At 36.2% G+C, this 16,264-nt stretch overlaps 1 protein-coding gene across 2 annotated transcripts in view; it reads left to right on the plus strand.

The window, feature by feature from the left end:
- Positions 1–977: 977 nt before the first annotated feature.
- Positions 978–16,264, plus strand: part of ZBTB41 (zinc finger and BTB domain containing 41) — a 48,190-nt gene continuing 32,903 nt past the window's right edge. For both annotated transcript variants that reach the window (XM_077775103.1, XM_077775104.1), the window contains exons 1-5: positions 978–1,043; positions 1,673–2,913; positions 11,547–11,754; positions 12,482–12,551; positions 14,646–14,793. In XM_077775103.1, the coding sequence (XP_077631229.1) occupies positions 1,791–2,913; positions 11,547–11,754; positions 12,482–12,551; positions 14,646–14,793 (1,549 nt within the window). In that variant the 5' untranslated portion in view covers positions 978–1,043; positions 1,673–1,790. The remainder of the gene's footprint in view (positions 1,044–1,672; positions 2,914–11,546; positions 11,755–12,481; positions 12,552–14,645; positions 14,794–16,264) is intronic.

Consider the following 16,264-nt stretch of genomic DNA (forward strand, 5'->3'; position numbering starts at 1 on the left):
CAAATCACAAGAAAAACTGAGTCACTCAAGTTTCCGTCTTTTCACAGGAGAAACTCCCCTTCACCTCCCTCAGTTCTTCCACCGAGAGCGATGGCCCTTCTAGGTTCCAGCTATGCCCTGTGGTGGGCTGATAGGCAGAGTGGGGCAAGGAGTGGGATCACCAATCTGGTTATCGTACTTAGCCTCAGCCTCTGCCTTATTTTCCTTGTCTGTAAAGTCACATGATCTAGGACCTTGCTACTGAAAATGTGGTCCTCAGACCAGATATATCAGCATCACTGTTAGAAATGCTAAGTCTTAGGTACTGGTTCCAAAAGGTTGTTCTTAGAGACTTTTCTTTCTGTTTTGGCTTCGTTTCCTGTCCTAACAGCTGTATACTTACATGTACATTTTTCAGTGTTTTCCGTGTTCATTAAGAAGTTGAACAATAATTTTAGGAGCAACCGCGTTAGCAGTTTAACCTGTTTAAAGCAGAAAAAACAAAAACCCACGAAATGACAACGTCTGTTCTTTAGACGTAGGGTGTTTGCTAAGACTAGCTTCTGTCCGTTGCTGCGTGGGAGCCCACACTATTAAATCTATCAGGATGAAGTCCATTTGTGCTACAGTGTCTCTGCCAATTTCTACTAAATTCCTCAACAGTCTCGCCCCCCAGTCCCCAGCGAGGATTCCTGCAAAGCTTCCACCGGTTCAATCACAGTAGGCCACCAAACCACCGCGAAAACCCGGAGTAACGGATTTGGGGCGTAGCTAGAGTCCTCCAGGGAGCAAGGAGAATTTACAGAGCATGCGCATAGACCGGTGCGCGCACATGCGCAGTGGTCGGTGCTGGGCCGCGCGCCGGTCTCTCCGGGAGGCTTGGAGGCTGCGCGCGCGGTTGACGTGTTCCGTGGCTGCCGCGGCGGCGAGGCTCTGGGAGGGGAAGGAGCGGAGGGAGGGAGGGTGAGGTAGGGGCTGAACCCGGAAGTGGGTAGGCGCTGGAGCGAGCGCGCCGAGAGTGGAGCTCAGCGGCTGGGAGCCAGCGGGGGAGCCCTGGGTTCCCGGTAATGGATCTGTGGGGCGTTTGCCCAGGGAAACTGGGGTGGGAAGGGTAGCGGGTTCGCCGTCGGCGAGCGCAGTGCCCTCCTGGGCAGGGCCTGGGAAGGCTCTTCTGCTTCCTTTAGTCGTCCCTCTGGTTGACCCTGCTCGTCCTGCTCTGCGCCCCTCCTGGGGCCGTCTCCTGCCGGGTGGTTTTGGGCGCGGGACGCTGCCTGTCCCCGAGGAGGTGTGCCTTGCCCGCCCTGGAAAAATGCATGTTAATGCAGAGACCTGGATTTCGCGGCCGCGACGGCCTTATTGTCACCACCCCAGCGCCCCGAAACCATGAATGTAGCCCGCCTCAACCTGCACCCTTAGTGATCTTGGAAGGATCGTTCCCTTTTTCGCCCTTTTTTTCCACCCGTTCGTGAATCAGGCATGAAAGGTGTGCTCTGGCTTCCTTTAAAATTATTCTTTTGTTGGCTATCTTTTATAACTCGGCCCTCCTCGTTCTCCACCCTAAAATCTTAGCCACGAAGCTGTGACTTGATCACAATTTAGTTCTGATTGAGAAACGATTAGTAGGCGAATGCCGTGAATGGTTTAGGATTGCTTTGCCATAGAGTTATTTTACGTGGTTCTCACTCTTTTGCAGACCATGAAACCCTCGGGCACGCCCCTCCAGAAGCTGTTAACCAAGACAATCTAGTTGTTTTTACATAAATCCCTTAAGACACTTATGAAGTTTCTTGTTCTGAAATTGTTGTACTGCAATGAAGAAGAGGAGAAAGGTGACTTCAAATCTTGACGAGAAGATCCATCTAGGCTATCATAAAGATTCTTCAGAAGGAGATGTTGTAGTGGAGTGTGACGAAGTAACCTATTCTCATTCCACAGAAAGACCGGCTCCTGAAGCTCTTCACTGTTACCAGGAACTTCCTCCCTCTCCAGATCAGAGAAAACTTCTGAGTTCTTTGCAGTATAACAAGAATTTGCTGAAGTATTTAAACGATGATAGGCAGAAGCAACCGTCTTTCTGTGACTTACTTATCATAGTAGAAGGAAAAGAATTTAGTGCACACAAAGTTGTTGTTGCTGTTGGCAGTAGTTACTTTCACGCGTGTTTGAGCAAAAATCCGAGCACTGATGTTGTCACCCTGGATCACGTAACACACTCAGTTTTTCAGCATTTGCTTGAATTTCTTTACACATCAGAATTTTTTGTGTACAAATATGAAATACCTCTTGTTTTAGAGGCAGCAAAATTTCTGGACATTATAGATGCAGTTAAGTTGCTAAATAATGAAAATATTGCCACTTTTCAGTCTGAGCTGTCTGAAAAGTCCTCACCAGAAGAAACACTAAGTGAATTAACTGGAAGACTATCAAATAATCATCAGTGTAAATTCTGTAGTAGACATTTTTGTTACAAAAAGTCTTTAGAGAATCATTTGGCTAAAACCCACAGGTCCCTTTTATTAGGGAAAAAACATGGGTTAAAAATGCTGGAGAGAAGTTTTTCCACAAGAAGATCAAAAAGGAATCGGAAGTGTCCCGTTAAGTTTGATGACACCAGTGACGATGAACAAGAAAGTGGTGATGGGTCAGACAATTTAAATCCAGAAAATTTTGATAAGGACAAGTCCGACAGAAATGATTCTGAGGACCCTGGAAGTGAATATAATGCTGAAGAAGATGAGCTAGAGGAGGAAATGTCAGATGAATACTCTGACATTGAAGAACACAGTGAAAAAGATCAGAATGATGCAGAAGAAGAACCTGAGGCTGGTGATTCTGTAGGAAATATTCATGAGGGGTTAACTCCTGTAGTCATTCAGAACAGCAACAAGAAAATATTGCAGTGTCCTAAATGTGATAAAACATTTGACCGCATAGGTAAGAAAGTTTTTTTGTCTCTAATAATGTACTTTTCTGGATATTTTAAAGGTGATCATTAAAAACTAAACTTTGAAGGTAACTTTTAAAAGGAATATTTAATGAGGATGGGTATTTGATAGTCATTACATATTTTATCCTGTTATTTTAAATTTCTTTCGATTCAGGAATTTAAGGTTTTGGGGGTTTTTTGCCTAAGAAATTTAAGTCTTTTTATTAGCCTTTATTTTCTCTTCCTCATGTCCCATTAAGAGGTGACAGGTCATTAGTTCAAGTATTTGGTATGGAATAACTCCACAGAGTATTAATAATTATGAATGTAGTGATTTGATTTGTATGTTCATTTCATAGCTAAGTGCTGTTTTTAAGTCATAGAAAATTGAATTAGATTACATTAGATTAAATTTAGGAGTTTGCATACTATTTCCTCTTGAACGTAGCAATATCTGAATTAGAAATATATTCAGTTCTCTACTATCTAGTACTGGTTGGAATTGGAATGTTTCAGTGTAGGCTTATAGTTAATGATAAAACTGAACTGGATGTAATTTAATTCTGTTGGTAGAGACTTTAGGAAATGTCTTGATTAATAGTATTCTTTGGTTATTATAATCACAAATAAACCAACTTTTCCTTTATTAGAAAAGTATATGCAGGAAATGTGGTCTCTAACCTTAAGTGAACCTTTAATTTCAAGAGGTCTAATATTTGCTAAATAATATTTGGAGATATCATACCGGAACTGTTCTAATGTGCACTTTTAAATTGCAAAAGTTATTTCTGTATAAATCATAGTTATGAAATTGTGAAATATGTTCCACCACATACAATGATAAAAGGAACATTTAAGTGCAGTTTGACCTTGTGAAATTCCTTCTATGGTTTAATATATCCCCGTATATCTTGCAGTTTTGAGTTACTTATGTTATTGGGTTAGGTGGAAGTTGATTTTATAAGGTATTGATAATCATTTGCTCTCAAAACATGGGACATTACACACTATCACGTAAGTGCCAATCTTGTTTTGGCTTTTTATTATGCCTTTGAATCTCCAAATCAGAATATTTTTGACAATCCAGTTTAATAATTAGTTATTACTGTTTTTACTGTGTTTGAGGCTCTGTACAAACATGAATAAAATAACTTTTCTTGGGTAACTCAACTGGAAGAGTATAGGAATATAAGGAACTTGCTAAACTCAGCCTGGATAAATGTTCTCGTAGGGCTGTAAACAAGTGCTATGAGGGTCATAGAGAAGAGAATATTTCTGGATTGAGAAACATGAGAACATGTTATTTTTTTCAATGGATTCTGCTTCTTAGACTTTATGTTTTTGGGACATGCCTCCTCTCTTCTGCCTTAATTTGACCTGATTTGACTTGAGATGAGTAAGCAAGAGTCAGTTCACAAGGCATTGTAGGCCCAGTACTTCTATCTCAAACTGTCCCATTGAACACAGCACTGTGATACTCTTTAAGAGAGAGGAGGTCTATGTACAAGTAAAATTGGAAAAACTATATTGTGTAATTCATGGTATTAACTGTCATTTTCTCTGGTAAAGAAACTTGGTAATTTTATTTAGCCTGGCATTTCCTCAAATTTTACCATAAGATGCTTTAGTGGTACTTCTTTTAACATCCAAAAAAAAAAACCCCACAAAAACAACTACAGTTCTTTGCACACAATTTGGGAAAATACTGCTCAAGATTAAGTTGCTGATACACTAAGAGGAGAATGCTTTGCAGCTTTTTTAACCAAGGGAAGCCCAGATAATTGTGAGAATCATTAGGTCGCATTGTAGACATACTTGTAGTCTACTTTTCTGAATGTATTTAACATTATACCCCTGTTTTATCCATGCCTTTCTTTTGTTTAAGCATCATGGGGCTGCTTGCCTTTCCCCAAGACTAAGAGAGGGAGAGAGATTGGGATTGAGACTCTATCATACTAGTTTAAAAAGCATGAGCTACAGTGATGTCAAACTGCCTGCACTTTTGGATCCAGGTTTGGGCAAGTTGCTTAACCTGTCTGTATTTTTGTTTCCTCATAGGTAGAGTGGGATGATGCTAATATAATGCAAATAGTACCTTCTTGTGGAGATTATTATGAGGATTAAATGGGATAGTCTTGAATCATTTAGAATACTGTGTGAAATTTAGGTGTTCAAGGAATACTAGTTGCTAGCTTATTGTTCATTAACCTAATATAGTTACGGAGTATCTCTAATAAGTCTTCTACTGCTTAACAGCTATGAAATGATGTATTCTGTGTTCTCAAGAATGTAAAAGTAATGAATACATGCAAAAACACAGTCATACTGCAGTGAAGGTAATCTCATCAGGAAAAGTACAGAAGACTAAAGGAAACAGGAAAGATTTCATAGAGCAGGTGGCATTTGAGCTGAGAACTAGAAAATAGGGCAGAGGACCAACATGTGTGAAGAGATTGAGGTATGTTGTGTTCTGGAAATTGCTGGAGGGTGGGTGATTTCAAGGTAGGCAAGGAGGCGTATTGTAAATGACAAGAGGTGAAGATTGGCACATAAGCAGAGGTCAAATTTTGCATGGTTTGTATGCTGTAAGAGAAGAGTTTAGATTTTATCCAGTGAGGGACAGAAACTTGAAAAAACTTTGACAAAGGAAATGATAGCCTATGGAAGTTTTAGGAAGGTCATGCTGGCTTCAGTACAGGGAGTGAAATTTGAAAGGACCAGAAGCATATTGTAGGCTTGGACTAGGAAGATGAGTAGCATTGAGAATGAGCTGTGGGATGAGGGTAGATCAGAGAGTTGCACTGAAAAGAGACTATGTGGACTGGGTGATGCATAGAATTTAATTGTGTATTAGGAGAAGACCTGTGTTTCTTAAATGTTCTCCTTTCTCATGTCTACCAGAAATACTGTGTATTCTTTAAAAAACAAAAACAAAAACCAAAAAAAAACCAGTTTAAGGAGTGTTTAAGCCTTGTATCATCCACAGTCTTATATAATTTAAAAATGTCTACCTAGATTTTTGGTTATTTATTTCTCATTAGATTTTAAGCCTGAAATTTTCGTATCTTTTGGTTACTATTCTTTCTTGATACCCAGGGTCATTTCAAATAACAAGTTTTTAGTAAGCTATTTAATTGAACTCAATTGAAAGGTGAATGCCTGACTTAACTTTGGACTTGGAAGAAGCCAGTTGGGCTTCTTTATAAGGTTCTGACTTTGCTGTCTTGGAGTGGGTTATGATAATGAATAAGCTGAGGAACCTACTGGAACCATTAGTTCCACAATATATAGTCCACTAATTTGATTCCATTACTTTGGATCTTTTATCCTTTCTGATGCATTTAATAGTTGCTTGGAGTGGGACTCCTGATCCAGTTATATTTTTCCTTAGGCCACCAGCTGTCCTCCTCAGTCTATTCTCATGCAGATAAGGGTCCTTTGACCTTTCCCCCTTAAGGTTAAAGTGGGTGAAAAAACCTAGTGGGTGAAAAGGCAAAAATAGGGAAAAGATGACAGATGGGATGAAAGAGAAAATTTGGATAATTTATCTTTTTTATTGTTCCTACTGGGAAGTGAAATCTTTCCTTGGATTAAATTTACAATCTCCTAGAGGTAGAAAATGTTTTACAGCTTTTTTAAAAATGTGACTCTCTAGACCATCCTGACAGAGATTATAGTTTGTTCTTAAAAGAGAAGAGTTATAACAGTGACACTATACTTTAAGGTTAAGTATCTTAGTTATATATTCTTTAGAGTATGCCATATGAATAAATTTAAAGAACAATAGAAGATTTGGCAATATCAGATATATAATGAGCTAATTTGGCGATGTTTCTCTTTGTAAAAACTGCTCACAAAACCTGACAATGGTAATTTTGCATGACCTATATGGGAGAATAATAAATTCTTAAGCACAAGGTCAAGTTTTTCATGTGAAAATTTCTTTAGAAATTCCTTTCAGAAAAAATTATGTGGATGAAATTTGTTAATGTTATGTGTTTTCTTTTGGTAATCAGGAATGGTTGACGTAGTATATTATTCACAGAAGGAATACTATGTTTCATTGAAAATTTATTTGAAAGGCACACTTTGATTTATTGTTGAATTTTCCCCACCCAATTAAAAAAGAAGAAACAGATGTAGATAATGACTATATTTATGCTGAGTACCTCCCACACTGCTACCAAATCTCTTAAATATGGAATTTCTTTGGAGATTAAAATTTTTCCTTACTGGCCTCTGGAGATCTACCTGACTCTCATGGGTTCAGTGTTTCCTCAGAAGTTGTATCTTTTTCTATTGTTCAGAAATTCAAATCCATAGAGATAACTGACCTTGCAATGCCAATATGCATAAAATTGAATTAGTAACTTAACAAAAAAGGTTTTTTTCACATTAAAGATTCTTAATGTCATAATGAATCATTAAAATTTGTATATTTTCATTGGTCTCTTTGGACTCTGATACATTTATTTAAATGAATTTTTTTTTAATACTGGCTCTATTAGTTTAAGTTTTTTTCCCCTTGGTTAAATTTTAATTCTACTGGTCTGTAGGAAAATGGAACTTTAATAGTTAAAGGTGCTTTCGATTTTTAAAAAAATTTTTTTAACATTTATTTATTTTTGAGAGACAAAGATAGAGCACAATCAGGGGAGGGGCAGAGAAGGAGACACAGAATCTGAAGCTGGCTCCAGGCTCTGAACTGTCAGCACAGAGCCTGACCAAGGGGCTCGAACTCCTGAACCGCCAGATCATGACCAGAGCCGAAGTCGGATGCTTAACCAACTGAGCCACCCAGTCACCCCATGATTTTTAATTTAACTGTTATTTTGATGGTTTTAATATTCAACTACATGTGACTTAATTTGTATCTGCAAGCAAGAAAAAATTTCTTTAATATAAAGGGAAAATGCTACTAATGATTAACATCCTTCCAACAAAGGCATTTTGATAGGAAATACAAAATTTGGTGAAAAAATTTTCTTGTGTCTTAAGATTTTATTAAGTTGCTGCTCTTGTTTACTTGGATATAAAAATGAGATTTAAGCATTAGAGGGTTGGTAAGTTGTCTTTTAACTAAACATGCACAGTTAATGCCCAGTTAAGAATTGGCCTGTTCTAAAAATATACTTATACGTTAATCATTTAAAAATCGCACTGTATACTCTTGGTTTGTTTACATTTTTTTCTATAAGTATGTGTCATTTATATAATTTTAAAAAGCAAGTTCAATAAAAATGAAATGTGAAAACTTTCTCAGTCAAGAAAAACTTTTTAATTTCATGCAATGGCCTCAATATTTTTGAAATTAAAATTGTGGGATTTTAGTACATATTGATAATGTTTGGATTTTCTACTTTATCTAATCGATGTGTAGTAAAGGTTGAGAATCTAATCACACATGCTACACTATAATGAGAGAAAAAGAATAAGATCAACTCAGAAAACATTTTCCCAAAGATATACCACTAATGGTCTGATTATTCCTTGTAAAAAATAATATAAATCAGTGTTTGGTATAGTTCAAGGTCAGGGATACATACATTATTATACAATATGCATGTTTACACATGTACTTACACATAAATTGAAGCAAAAAAAGGTGCACAAAACTTGTGTTAGTACACTCTGATATTTCTACTCTATTCTATTCTTTTTTCCCCCCAGCGCTAGTCACAACTCAAGTAATTTATTTCATGAACGCTAATGAACGTTAGTTTATAAAACACTGACTTAACATAACATAGCACAACTCTTGTTCTATAAAACCTACTTATCTGTGACATTTATATAAAGTCATTTCAGATTTCACCTTGTAACACACAAGAACATTTCCCCCAATAAATTCCAGTGTTAAATCTCATCCCTTGAACACAGCTGAAGTATTGGTGGTAGAGTGTATATACGCATGTGTAAATGGAGAGTTTATCCTAGCAGTGGCAGAGAGAGAACAGAGATACTAGGCCATTTTAAGCATGGCAAGGGGAAAAAGTCGAGTTCTTCCAGTGTTCTCAGAGAGCTGAAACCCAGTTTGATCTGTTATAATGTATATTTATAAGTTAGCTTTATCCACATTTATATTTGAAGTATATCTACATATCTGCACTGTAACTAATAATTCATATAATAATAGTAATAAGTGACTAATTTTTATTAGGGCTTATTACTATGTGCAGGAATGTTTTAAGCATTATATATATATTAACTCCTGTACTTCTCACAGTCCCATGCAGTATTAATAAACACAGGTACAGAGAAGTTTAAAAATAATTATGATTGGGGTGCCTGGGTGGCTTAGTCCCTTACGTCTGCCTTCGGCTCAGGTCATGATCTTGTGGTTCATGAATCGGAGCCCTGCATCTGGCTCTCTGCTGTCAGCATAGAGCCCACTTCAGATCCTCTGTCCACCTCTCTCTCTCTGCCCCTCCTCTGCTCTCTCAAAAATAAATAAACATAAAAAAATATTAATTATGATTATCTTTTTTTCTCAGTCACCTAGCATATTTTGGGTTTTTTCCTGATTTCCATGATATACATAGAATATTTTTTAAGTATATGACTGAAATGCTATACTTTTATATCAGCTTTGGCCTGAAGAAAAATGTATACATTTATTTTGCAGGACAAAGCAGAGCTAGCTTTTAATTGAAAACTGCTCCTCTTACTGAGAGTATTTTTTCTTACTTTTATTGCTTTTTGCTCAAAAGAATCCTTGAAATTTCTTTATTTTTAAGAGAGAGTGAGCATGAGCAGGGGAGGGGCAGAGAGAGAGGAGACACAGAATTCGAAGCAGGCTCCAGGCTCTGTACTGACAGCTCGGAGCATGATGCGGGGCTCGAACCCCCGAGCTGTGAGATCATGACTCAAGCTGAAGTTGGACGCTTAACAGACAGCCACCCAGGTGCCCCAAGAATTCCTTGTAATTTCTCTTTTAAGCTACTAGATGTGCACATTCACAACTTTGATTACAGAATAATAAGAGTCAACGTTAGTTGATAACTTGTATCAGACACCTTTAGAAGTGCTTTAATGTGTATTAATTCATTTATGCCTGTGACAGTCCTGTAAAGTAAATACTTTCACTCCATTTTTTCAGCTTGTCCAAAGTCACATAGCCTGCTATTTAAAGAGTCAGCATTCATATCTAGGTGCATGGATCCAGGATCTATGCTCTTACCTGTGATGCTATTCTGTTTCTGGATTTTTAGAAATTTCTGTTCTAAATAACGATGTGAAAAAATTTTAGTCTAAGTAGGAATAAAAATAAAAATTAAGCCAAAAAAATCTTTTTATTTCATTTTTTATTATAACTTTTTCTCCTGGAAAGTCCATGTTAAAATTTCGTGATTTAAAAAAAAATGTTTTCTGTTGGAGAAACCTGTAACATTGTACAGAATTCAGGTATGTATTCAGATAATACAAATCTCACATTAGTATGATTCCCAGTATCTGTGCACTGATACCAGTTTATTTTTCCTTTTCCTGCTTTCTTTGATATTGCTCATATGTGTTGGCTTCAGCACTTTGGTGTTGTGCATGCGTCAAGTACAGGTGATTTGATTTCTAATATTTTATGAGTTGGAGAGATACTATATGAATATGTTGTAATGAAGTATAGGTTTTATTGAGATTTCTAGATTTGTCATACCCTTTCCAGATTACCTTCTGTGGGAAGAGAGATACAACTATCATATACGATACATAAGCGTATTATTTTTCCTTTTAAGATATTATTAAAAGGACTATCAAATCTGAACATTTCTTTCAATTCATGGATATACATAGTAAAAGTAAAATAAAAATAGTAAATCTTAAAGGATGAGTAAATCTTTTGCTGAAGATCAATTTTAAATTTAAAAAATTTATATTTTAGGGGCTCCTGGGTGGCTCAGTTGGTTAAGCGCCCAACTCTTGGTTTTGGTTCATTTCATGACCTCATGGTTCACGAGATTGAGACCTGCGCTGGGCTCTGCACTCACATTGTGGAGCCTGTTTGGGATCTCTCTCTGCTTCTCTGTTCCCCTCTGCTGCTCATGCTCACTTCCTGCTCTTTCAAAATAAATAAACATTTAAATACATCTATATATTTTAAAGTTTTAAGTTCAGGCAATTTGCCAACAGAATGTTAAGCAAATTTACCCAAAGTCTTGGTTTTTAAAATGTATAAACATGAGAGGCACTTGGGTGGCTCTATCGGGTAAGTGTCTGACTTTGGCCAGGTCGTGATCTCTTGATTCATTGGTTCGAGCCCCGCGTTGGGTTTTGTGCTGACAGCGCAGAGTGTGGAGCCTGCTTCAGAGTCTGTCTCCCTCTCTCTCTCTGCCCCTCTCACTGCTCACTTCTCTTTTTGTCTCTCTCTCTCTCAAAAATAAACATTAAAAAACAATTTAAAAAAATGTGTAAACATGAATAATTTTCTTTAATGACCCAAGTTTTCAAGGAAAACAATGAGACCAAAATAATAAGTCTTGAGGCTTATCAGAGATGTATACCGTATTTAGATATAAACTTTTTTCTAGTCTTGTATGTAGGTTTGTGTATTAAATGTTATTAGTCATGAGATTTTATTGCACTGTCAAATTTCAGTCACTTTGTGCCAAATATAATGAATTTAATTTTAGTTTCTCTCTTTTTATAGGGAAATATGAGAGCCACACACGTGTTCACACAGGTGAGAAGCCCTTTGAGTGTGATATTTGTCACCAGCGCTATTCGACAAAGTCTAATCTAACTGTTCACAGAAAGAAGCACAGTAATGAAACAGAATTTCATAAGAAGGAGCACAAGTGCCCTTATTGTAATAAACTTCATGCAAGCAAGAAGACTTTAGCCAAGCATGTTAAGAGGCAAGTATTATCTTGCTTCCATAGTATATTTTATTGTGCCTTCTAATTTAAATATGGAGTAAGCTGAAAACATTTATGGAGTGCTTGTCTCCGATTCTTCCTTTACTTAGTATTTTGCAAACATTTTTTATTGCAAATATATTGGATTACAGATATATTAAGAGCAGCAAATGTTAGTTTATGTTTTTTATTATTGCTATTAAGATGAAGTTTTTTGATTTTGAAACAGGAACTGTAACTACAGAAGTTTAAGACAACATTTTGGTCATCCTGTTTTTTATTTTGGGTTTTGGCAAGTATATTTTCAAAATCCATATTTTTAGACCTGTAGCAAACTTATTCCTCATGCTCCACTTTGTCTTTAGTGTATAAAAGTTTGTGAGAGAAAGCATGTTTAGTACAGTGTTCCATTTTTAAGAAAGGTTATTTACTAAAATTTGGATTAAAAAAATCAAGTGAATTACCTTGAAGATTATCTGTGTCTAGCTAGGTTTCTGAAAGTATTTAAAATATAATTACACTGTTCTTGGACTATTTCTGCATAAATTTAGGCATACATTCGTTTATTAAATGTTAATGATACCTGTATTCTTAAGGTGTTTACATGTGTTTGTGTCTTAATGAAAGGAATCAGTGCTTGATTCTCACAATCACTGTTGACAGATCATATGGAATATTGACTTAACTAATATAATCTTTTCCTAACAGTCTTTTTTTTTCCTTGCAGATTTCATCCTGAAAATGCACAAGAATTTATCTCCATTAAGAAGACCAAGAGTGAAAGTTGGAAATGTGATGTAAGACGTTTTAATTTGTAGTAGAAAACCAAAATAAATGTAATGTTACCTTTGGGGAAAGTAATTAGATTTTAAGGTAATATAAACTTAGCTTATCTCACTTTTAGAATCTTTCTTTTATACAGCTATCTTAATATTTGTAAATTAAACCCTATAAGGGTTAGTTTTTAGATGGTGGACCTGATGGAAATCTTAGTTTTTATTTCTTATTTATTTAAAAAAAATTTTTTTATTCTTATTTATTTTGAGAGAGGGATAAAGACTGAGAACATGGGGGAGGGGCAGAGAGAGGGGGGAGGAGAGAATCCCAGGTAGCTCTGCACTGGCAGCACGGAGCGTGATGCAGGACTTGAACTCATGAACCGTGAGATCATGACCTGAGCCAAAACCAAGAGTCAGACGCTCAACCGACTGAGCCACTCAGCGGCCCCAGTTTTTATTTTTAGTGTAACTACCATACCATATACTTATGTTGTGTATATAAACTGACATTATTACATAAATAGTAGCATAAAGTGTTTAGAATATTCCCTCCATTTCTAGTTATCTGTCTCAAAACTCAGTGGCCTTTAACAACTGTTTTATTATATTCTACTACTTTGTGGGTCTGTAATCTACATTTGGAGCACAGCTTTGCTAGGTAATTCGGTTCTACATGCTATCATCTGAAGTCGCTCAGTTGTTTTCAGCTGATATAGATGGGCTGGTTGTGTGTGGTGTGTTTTGGGGCCACTCACATGGCTGGAACTGATGTTGGCTGACAGCAAGGAGCTTAGCAAGAACAGTTGGCTAGGGACCTTGATTCTTTTCCACTTTGGTCTTTTCATGAAGCTACTTGATCTTCTTTCTAGCAGGGCAGCTAAGCTCTAAGAAGCCTAGGTAAAACTGATAGGAGTTTTTAAGGCCTAGCCTCAGAAGTCACTGAGCATTATTTTTAGCACATTCTGGTGGTCACACAAGTCACTATAGTCAGGTCAGATTTAAGGGAATGGGAATTAGTTTCTGTTTTTCCAGTCATAGCAAATAATTTTTAGATATCTGTCGTACCACACTTCTTCCTTAAGTGCTTTTTCATTATTTAGGTAAATATTGTTTAAAGGAGTCACAAGCTGTCATTTGTCTTCCTTATTTTCAGGCTTCAGTATATTTATACAGCAGAATTTTCTCCATTTCTCTGATTTCAGCTTCTAGGAATTGAAGTTAATCACTAATTGTTTGGATGTACATAAGTTGGTTTCTTCTCCTTAATAAGTTTCATCACACTCAGCTGTGAAATGGTGATAATAATTATATCTACCTCGTAGGATTATTGTGAGAATTAAGTAGAATAAATCATGGATTATTTAGCATGTGCCTAGTATACAGTACATGCTATATTATTAAATTTGTTGTTGTTGTTGTTACAGCAGCCCCTTTTCCCCCTGCCTTTTTGTAGTAAAAGAAAATTGAGGCTTTATTTTTCAGAGCAGTTTAAGTTTTACAGTATAATTGAGGGCAAAGTATAGTGATTTCCCATATCCCCGCCTCCACAAATGCCTATTCTCCCCATTATCAGCATCCCCTAAAGTGGTATATCTGTTACAGTGATGAACCTTCATCAACCTCCCCCTTTTTAAATCTTGTGTCTGCCAGATTTCTTTAAAAAGCTGTATCTCTTCCTTTCGACAACTTTAAGAGAGAAATTCTAAATTATTTTTCTGGAGACTCCTATTCCTGATTAAATGTATGGCAACAATAATAAAACCTTCTATTCATGATATATGTTATTTAAAAATATAAATTTAATGGATTTTTAGAAATCTTGGCTAGAATTAGATATTAAGGTTACTGTGTAATCCTAGAAATTAGCCTATTAGAAATGTAAGGAGTTGAAGTTTAGCAGCCTGTAGTATGAATTTAAAATAATTTCTTACTATAATTCCTCCAAGGCATTTTTTTCTGCATAATTAAAATGCGATGCTACTTTGGTTAACTTTTCTATTGGGAGACCTTTTCCCTTTAACTTCTTGAATTCATGAGTTTCTTTCTCATCATGAGCTTTGTATTTTAATTTTTAATTCAGGTTCCCTTACGTTTTGCGTACATTTCTTTTAGATTTGTAAGAAATCTTTTACTCGAAGACCACACTTGGAGGAGCATATGATTCTGCATTCTCAAGATAAACCTTTTAAGTGTACCTATTGCGAAGAACATTTCAAATCTCGATTTGCACGGTTAAAGCATCAAGAAAAGTTCCATCTGGGTAAGCAAATTACTTTTTCTAAAAGTAGTCATAGTAGTTATTGGTTATCATCTCATGCTAGAGGAGCCTGCTGCTGTTGAACCTCTTAACAGAAAGAAGTCAGACAAATTGGGAGGAACACTAGATTTGCTGCCGTGCCTAGAGATGAGTAAATATGTTCATGTTTTGTTTTCATGGCAGATGTGTCTGTAGTCATAAACTGCATATATTCACAGTTGATTGGTGGATAGGTCTATGAGTGCTTGAATAAGACATTTTTGTTGGAAAAAACTCATTTTTTTCAGGAAATAAAGTTAACTTAGTATATGTGGAATGTGGCACTGTATTTGACAAACCCTCTGTCTAATGCTTATGGCCAAGGTGGAAACCTGTGTGCCAGATGGTAGTACAGAGGTGCATTTATGACAGTCAGTACTGATAGGGAATTATCATCATCCAAAGTCGAGGTCATTTGCTCTGCAGCATGGTGGTGTAGTGGTGAGTATGGCCACCTTCCAAAGTGTAGTTAATACACCAGAAAATAAAGATGTAAGAAGAAATCTTTGTGCATACAAAAAGTTGAAACAAATTAAGTTAAAATTAATTGAGAGTAATTACAAGGTCGTAATGGGGATTATAGAACTGTAAAATGGTACAGAATCCAGACTTCTTTATTTACAGATGGGCTTAAAAGCAGAAGCTTTTTAGGCACAATCTGAACCAATAATGTCATGTGATTAACAAAAAACACTAGTTTTAAACTATATTAATAACAATCTATTGTTCAGAATCAGGGAGGTAATTATCTCACTGATTTTAAATTCATCTGGAATACTGAATTCATTTCTGGATACTGCATTCAAGATGGATATTGACAAGTACATTCTCAAGAGGTGGGTAATTATAGTGACACGAGGTCTTAAAATTATGTCCTGTGAAAAACTTTTGAAGGACCTTGAACTATTTTGTCTGGGAAAGGTAGAGCATCTGGCTTTGAAAACTTTAAAGACTACTGTGCAATAAGGAACACTTAAATCTTTACAATTGTAGTCTATAAGACTAGTGTATGCTGGAAGGTTATTTTTGTAGCTTAGTCCTTTTTTGAATTGCCTTTAGTAAGTTATCTATCATAGGATTTCATCTTGGCATTTCTAAGAAGCCATCATATGAAGCAGATTTTATTATTACCAGAAATATAATTGGAGGCATGTTCATGATTGCAAGTTGCCTGTGAGAAATTTCTTTATACATTAGTTGCAAGAAAAAGAGTTTCTCTTTGGGAATTGATGGGCTTCTTCCTTTTTGAGATGAAAACCATAGGTAATCCCTTTTTGTCCCATCTTACAGAAACCTCATGGCAAAATATAATATTTATAGTGATCATATTTGCTTTCACTTCCACTTTTTTTCTGTTCCTGATTTTCTATTTCAGCTTTTGTTAAATATATCATTTAGTAAATAAATAGGCATTCTAAGAACATTGGGTGGAAAT

This window comes from Crocuta crocuta, unplaced genomic scaffold, assembly GCF_008692635.1.
Source record: "Crocuta crocuta isolate KB4526 unplaced genomic scaffold, BGI_CrCroc_1.0 scaffold207, whole genome shotgun sequence".
Classification (NCBI taxonomy): Eukaryota; Metazoa; Chordata; class Mammalia; order Carnivora; family Hyaenidae; genus Crocuta; species Crocuta crocuta.